This window comes from Physella acuta, unplaced genomic scaffold (genome assembly GCF_028476545.2).
Source record: "Physella acuta isolate Inbredline_101_S28 unplaced genomic scaffold, ASM2847654v3 ptg000013l, whole genome shotgun sequence".
NCBI lineage: Eukaryota > Metazoa > Mollusca > Gastropoda > Physidae > Physella > Physella acuta.
Genome location: NW_026731533.1, coordinates 127,053 through 135,000, shown reverse-complemented (window position 1 = coordinate 135,000; position 7,948 = coordinate 127,053). Strand labels below are relative to the sequence as shown.

General features: G+C 37.6%; 1 protein-coding gene across 1 annotated transcript in view; it reads left to right on the top strand.

The window, feature by feature from the left end:
* The window catches only part of LOC131935454 (uncharacterized), an 11,723-nt gene extending 3,775 nt beyond the window's left edge, over positions 1-7,948 (top strand). The window contains exons 4-9 of the mRNA XM_059291852.1: positions 282-473; positions 2,440-2,625; positions 4,402-4,593; positions 4,826-4,957; positions 6,678-6,906; positions 7,539-7,948. Of these exons, the coding sequence (XP_059147835.1) occupies positions 282-473; positions 2,440-2,625; positions 4,402-4,593; positions 4,826-4,957; positions 6,678-6,906; positions 7,539-7,560 (953 nt within the window). The 3' untranslated portion in view covers positions 7,561-7,948. The remainder of the gene's footprint in view (positions 1-281; positions 474-2,439; positions 2,626-4,401; positions 4,594-4,825; positions 4,958-6,677; positions 6,907-7,538) is intronic.

The following is a 7,948-nucleotide window of genomic DNA, read 5'->3' as shown; positions in this document are numbered from 1 at the left end:
ATTAATTACCAGTGCTAGTTACATTTTTTAAAATACAGGATAGATTGCGAATGTAATACAAGTTTAAAAACAGAATTTTAAACTTAGACCAAATTTGATAGGATATCACACAGGCTGGGATAGTTTCAAATGGGCAACATCCAAATTTTGACAGTCATTCTCGCTACCACATTCGACCACCTCGTCCCACTACAATTCCACGACCTATAAACCTAGTACTCTCCAAGACCAATGATCCTAAAACCGAAACACATCAATGCCTGTTGGGTATGTGCCCACAGAACTGATGACCAGCATTAAGGTGATCTTCCAGCTGGTGAGCTCCGAGTTTGTGGCCTGTGAACGTGTGTACTTGACCCAGGTCAACGACAACACGGTCGACGTCTCCTGCGTCACCAACACACTTCCGGTCATCGAGGTCCGCTTCATCTGGGCCTCCAACAACATCCCCTGCTCCCTCTACATCAGCAAAGGTTTGTTTAATAAAACCCTAAACCTAACTTTCTACACCAGCAAAGGTTTGTTTAATAAAACCCTAAACCTAACTTTCTACACCAGCAAAGGTTTGTTTAATAAAACCCTAGACCTAACTTTCTACACCAGCAAAGGTTTGTTTAATAAAACCTTAAACCTAACTTTCTACACCAGCAAAGGTTTGTTTAATAAAACCCTAAACCTAACTTTCTACACCAGCAAAGGTAAGGTTTGTCTAATAAAACCCTAGACCTAACTTTCTACATCAGCAAAGGTTTGTTTAATAAAACCCTAAACCTAACTTTCTACACCAGCAAAGGTAAGGTTTGTCTAATAAAACCCTAGACCTAACTTTCTACACCAGCAAAGGTTTGTTTAATAAAACCTTAAACCTAACTTTCTACACCAGCAAAGGTTTGTTTAATAAAACCCTAAACCTAACTTTCTACACCAGCAAAGGTTTGTTTAATAAAACCCTAAACCTAACTTTCTACACCAGCAAAGGTTTGTTTAATAAAACCCTAAACCTAACTTTCTACACCAGCAAAGGTTTGTTTAATAAAACCCTAAACCTAACTTTCTACACCAGCAAAGGTTTGTTTAATAAAACCCTAAACCTAACTTTCTACACCAGCAAAGGTTTGTTTAATAAAACCCTAAATCTAACTTTCTACACCAGCAAAGGTAAGGTTTGTCTAATAAAACCCTAGACCTAACTTTCTACATCAGCAAAGGTTTGTTTAATAAAACCCTAAACCTAACTTTCTACACCAGCAAAGGTAAGGTTTGTCTAATAAAACCCTAGACCTAACTTTCTACATCAGCAAAGGTAAGGTTTGTCTAATAAAACCCTAGACCTAACTTTCTACATCAGCAAAGGTTTGTTTTGAAACTCTAAACCTATTTTTGTAAATAAGCAAAGGTAAGGTTTTTGTTTTTTAAAAACCCTAAACTTAACTCTCTACATCAGCAAAGGTAAGTTTTTATTTAAATTCTAAACCTAACCCTATTAGCAAGGGTAGTTTTCAAAATAAATAAAAAAACTTAAACCCCAACACAACTTTTCTAGATTTACATCATAGATGGTAAGTATTAAAAATTCAAACATAAACCCTAACTTTCCAATCCAGCTAATGTAAGGTTTTTAAAAACATAATATATTTGCAGAGGTGAAAATTGTCTGTTTTTGTCATATGTGTCCCATCTACGCTGTTTTATAGCCTGTATTTAAAAACAAGTAATTAAAAAAAGTCTAGTGACAATTTTAGCGCAATTTCCTTGTGTTATCTAAAAATAGCTCTGTCGTAGCGTAAATCAAGAGCAGGGTTAGTAAAATCATTGGTTAGTTATTAAAACGTTTTTTATTAATTTTTTTTTCAGTATTTTACATGTTTTATTTACAATAGAGTAACATGACTAAAAACCATTGCGCGCCCAGCTACCGAACGTGACGTCGCAGCCATTGAACGTGATGGCGCAGCTATTGAACGTGATGACGCGTGTGGTGTGGTTGCATAAAATGCCTACTAATTCGGTCGAAATTTTAATTAATTCAAAAATTTTTAGTGACCGAACGAAAGGATATTTTTGAAAACTTTCTTTGGCAATATTGTTTTAAATTATGGCAGGAATCGATTGGTACATATTTCAAGTCGCTAAGTGGTCTGGTTGCCGAGATATGGTCCAAAAACTGCATTTATCCGAGGTTTTTTGGCTTTTCCGGGAAATCCATGAAAGAAACCCGGAATTTTTATGGCCTATGTTCATCCTCGTAACTTGCTTAACATAATTGCTTTTGAAACTAGTCCTCGATATTGCTTCGTTGAGGAGGAGATACGACTTAAAGCTGCGGACACACATCCATCCATTCATCCATCCATTCCCAGAAAAGACGAGTTAATAAACGCAATTCTCCAGAATCGAAATTGCGCTAAAAATAATGCCCTTTTGCAAATACGTTCTTAGGACGGGGTCTATCCTACAAGGCAGCAACAAGATCGGCCGCAACAAATGCCATGGTACCCCAGGCGGTGGATGATGACATAAAAACCTGCTGGAGAAGCACCCTCGAGTTGACCTCAACAGACACCTTATCCATGGTGCTACCTGCCGTGTTTGAAGTCAATGGCGTCTGTTTCACATCAAGGAATTGTAAGTCATGTTTTCGCAATTTTGTCTAGATTAAGCCTCTATTGGACAGTCGTTTTAGTTTTTAACTTGCTCTAATAGTCGAATACTCGTTTATAATCTTCAAAGTTGAAACAGTGAAATAATGAGTTTCTGTATAGTTGAAACTGTGAAATACTATACTGGCATTTTTTTTAATCATTGAAATACTGGCATTTTTTTTATCATTGAAATACTGGCATTATATAACATGGAAACAGTGAAATACTGGCATTATTTTAACATTGACAAAGTGAAATACTGGCAATATTTTAACATTGAAACAGTGAAATACTGGCATTATTTTAACATTGACACAGTGAAATACTGGCATTATTTTAACATTGACACAGTGAAATACTGGCATTATTTTAACATTGGCACAGTGAAAAACTGGCAATATTTTAACATTGAAACAGTGAAATACTGGCATTATTTTAACATTGACACAGTGAAATACTGGCATTATTTTAACATTGGCACAGTGAAATACTGGCATTATTTTAACATTGACACAGTGAAATACTGGCATTATTTTAACATTGACACAGTGAAATACTGGCATTATTTTAACATTGGCACAGTGAAATACTGGCATTATTTTAACATTGACACAGTGAAATACTGGCATTATTTTAACATTGACACAGTGAAATACTGGCATTATTTTAACATTGACACAGTGAAATACTGGCATTATTTTAACATTGACACAGTGAAATACTGGCATTATTTTAACATTGACACAGTGAAATACTGGCATTATTTTAACATTAAAATAGTGATATACTGGCATTATTTTAACATTAAAATAGTGATATACTGGCATTATTTTAACATTATTTTAACATTGAAACTGTGAAATACTGGCATTATTTTAACATTGACACAGTGAAATACTGGCATTATTTTAACATTGACACAGTGAAATACTGGCATTATTTTAACATTGACACAGTGAAATACTGGCATTATTTTAACATTGACACAGTGATATACTTGCATTATTTTAACATTGACACAGTGAAATACTGGCATTATTTTAACATTGGCACAGTGAAATACTGGCATTATTTTAAAATTGGCACAGTGAAATACTGGCATTATTTTAACATTGACACAGTGAAATACTGGCATTATTTTAACATTGAAACAGTGAAATACTGGCATTATTTTAACATTGAAACAGTGAAATACTGGCATTATTTTAACATTGAAACAGTGAAATACTGGCATTATTTTAACATTGGCACAGTGAAATACTGGCATTATTTTAACATTGATACAGTGAAATACTGGCATTATTTTAACATTGACACAGTGAAATACTGGCATTATTTTAACATTGGCACAGTGAAATACTGGCATTATTTTAACATTGACACAGTGAAATACTGGCATTATTTTAACATTGACACAGTGAAATACTGGCATTATTTTAACATTGACACAGTGAAATACTGGCATTATTTTAACATTGACACAGTGAAATACTGGCATTATTTTAACATTGACACAGTGAAATACTGGCATGATTTTAACATTAAAATAGTGATATACTGGCATTATTTTAACATAATTTTAACATTGAAACTGTGAAATACTGGCATTATTTTAACATTGACACAGTGAAATACTGGCATTATTTTAACATTGACACAGTGAAATACTGGCATTATTTTAACATTGACACAGTGAAATACTGGCATTATTTTAACATTGACACAGTGAAATACTGGCATTATTTTAACATTGAAACAGTGAAATACTGGCATTATTTCTTCGACGCGGACGGCAACAAATACGCGCCCTTTTTCGACCGTGACCCTGACCGTGACGACTTCTGTCTGGCACAGAAGCAGCCGACCATCGTGACCAACTTCTCGACCAAAATCCAGAGGAAAGGGATGGATTCAACAGAAGTATCTCTGTGTGAGCTGGTCGTTAATGGAGGTCAGTGCTCACACAAGTGCACGCACCAACTTCTGGTTTTTCTTAATGTATTGCAATATACTCACACTGACACACGCACACACAGAAGCACGCATACACACACGGAATTATGCACGAACGCAAAAAAATAAGTATGCATATATATATATATATATATATATATATATATATATATATATATATATATATATATATATATACATAATATGTATATATGGAAACGTATATCCAGACTGTGCACCACCAGCATATGGCCTAGCGTGTGAGTACATTTGTAGCAGAAACTGTCTAGAACGAAGATGCTACCTGACAGGTGAATGCATGGCTTGTGCCAGTGGGACCCTAGGCAAGTTCTGTGAGCGAGGTGAGTGGTTCTCTACTTGGTGGAGACGTCTGATGTTGTGTAGGTGAGTAGTTGACGTCTGATGTTGTGTAGGTGAGTAGTTGACGTCGGATGTTGTGTAGGTGAGTAGTTGACGTCTAATGTTGTGTAGGTGAGTAGTTGACGTCTAATGTTGTGTAGGTGAGTAGTTGACGTCTAATGTTGTGTAGGTGAGTAGTTGAATTCGGATGTTGTGTAGGTGAGTAGTTGACGTCGGATGTTGTGAAGGTGAGTAGTTCTCTACCTGGTGGAGACGTCTGATGGTGTGTAGGTGAGTAGTTGACGTCGGATGTTGTGTAGGTGAGTAGTTGACGTCTAATGTTGTGTAGGTGAGTAGTTGACGTCTAATGTTGTGTAGGTGAGTAGTTGAATTCGGATGTTGTGTAGGTGAGTAGTTGACGTCGGATGTTGTGTAGGTGAGTAGTTGACGTCTGATGTTGTGTAGGTGAGTAGTTGACGTCGGATGTTGTGTAGGTGAGTAGTTGACGTCTGATGTTGTGTAGGTGAGTAGTTGACGTCTAATGTTGTGTAGGTGAGTAGTTGACGTCTGATGTTGTGTAGGTGAGTAGTTGACGTCTAATGTTGTGTAGGTGAGTAGTTGACGTCTGATGTTGTGTAGGTGAGTAGTTGGCGTCTGATGTTGTGTAGGTGAATAGTTGACGTCTGATGTTGTGTAGGTGATTAGTTCTCTACCTAGTGGAGACGCCTAATGTTGTGTAGGTGAGTAGTTGATGTCTGATGTTGTGTAGGTGAGTAGTTCTCTACCTGGTGGGGACGTCTAATGTTGTGTAGGTGAGTAGTTGACGTCTGATGTTGTGTAGGTGAGCAGTTGACGTCTGATGTTGTGTAGGTGAGTAGTTGACGTCTGATGTTGTGTAGGTGAGTAGTTGGCGTCTGATGTTGTGTAGGTGAATAGTTGACGTCTGATGTTGTGTAGGTGATTAGTTCTCTACCTAGTGGAGACGCCTAATGTTGTGTAGGTGAGTAGTTGATGTCTGATGGTGTGTAGGTGAGTAGTTGACGTCTGATGTTGTGTAGGTGAGTAGTTCTCTACCTAGTGGAGACGCCTAATGTTGTGTAGGTGAGTAGTTGATGTCTGATGGTGTGTAGGTGAGGCGTCAATAATACCCGTCTGATGTTGTCGAGGTGGGTTGTCCATTGTTGCCCGTCTGTTTTTTTTAGGTGAGCCGTCAATAGTTGCTCAATTGATTGTATAGGTCAAATAATTTTAGGAGTTTATATGACGTCACGCTTTTTGGGACGATTTTTACCTCACTCCACATTCTCACACATCGTTGCCAAAAAGTCAAACCCCCACCCCATCACAAAAAGCCCACCCGCCTCCAAAAAAAAAAAAATGACGTAAAGACTTTGCTTACAACCCTGCTAAAATGAATTTTTTCCCGATTTTTAAATATTTGAAAATGTTTTTCTGAGCTTGGTCATATGTATACCGATTTCTGAAAAAAAATTGCAAAAATCAAAAACAATATAACAACAACAACGTCCAACATTCTGAATCTCCTTCCTTCTCCACCCCTCGTCACAAAATTCCGAACCCACTCCCCCAAGAAGTATGACTTCGTTTATGGACGACCTTAGGACAATACTTATATACTTAACTAGTCTGGAGCCAACAACCACGAAACATGAAGTTTACCCGATGTCTAAAACTTTCAACCATTTTCTATCTTGTAAACAGTGGGCGAGGAAGAGTTCGAGAGTTTGGAGCTGGTGAACTTCATCCCCCCTCAGCAGAAACATGGACCAGTCCCCAAGCCTCGTGGGCAGAGTGTGATGCTTAGTAGCGAGTCCATTATCTTGCTAGTCATGGGGGTGGCAACCTTCATCTCTATCGTCATCTCTGTCTGTGTCTACAATAAGTTCAACACAGGGGAGTACGAGGAGATAACTGCGGAGGAGTACTTCCGGTGAGGTTATGCTTACACCACTAAAAGTAGTACCTATTGGAAATTGTTATAGTATTACGGGCAACTTTTGTCTTAGATCAGGCATCTTAAAATACAACATTAGTAACGCTAATAAGTAGCATCCAGTCACTCTTGGGTTTATACCAACTCTTAAAATAAATTTTTAACGTGATAAAGAAAGACTCCTGTAGAGTTTTGTCACTAAGACATCTTTGTTTACATGATCCAGTAAAAAAAAAAACAAGGTCACGCGTCTAAAAATATACACGGTCTTGGTGACGCATTGATGAAATCCCGCGTTAGTCTTTCTTCTGAGACCGCAGCAACGCGTGGGGCAGTTCGCTAGTAGTCCATAAAGTAACTTCAAGTATTTTGAATCTATCGTTGCATTTGTCAGTAAAAAAAAAAAGACAACCCCACCCCCAAAAGAAAAGTAAAAACATCCCCTCTTAAAATAAATATAACTATTAATTCGTATTATTTTGTAGAAAATCGTCACATTTTAAACCACACGCCTCCACACACACACACACAATTTCACAAAATTCCTTCCCACTCCTATGTTGTTATGGGGCATTTCTTTATTTTCTAAACTTCATATTTATAAATAAAAAATATTGCTCCATCACTAGGCGCAAGTGGGAAGAGAACTGATTTCAACATATCCCGGGAATGTGGTCAGAGAACTAATGTCAACATATCCCGGGTCCCTCACTTCAACGTTGACCAACGACCCGTGTGCTGGCATCGACCCGTGTGGGACGTCTTGACAAGGCAGAAAATACATGACCAACTAATGCCCTTTATATCATACCCAGCGACCCACACTGTCGTGTCCCGTACGAAAACCTCCTAAAGACCTCTATAATTAATGGTGCTCTTGTACGTTTGGAGTGGCAACATTGTGTGATTCTCGCGTCTTGTGTGTAGGTCTCTAGCTCGTGCTAACACAACAACAACACGTGGGACCACTATACTACGCTCAACAGAACAGGAAATCAAGTATGGCTTTACAGTAGTTTTAAATCTGCATACAAGGATT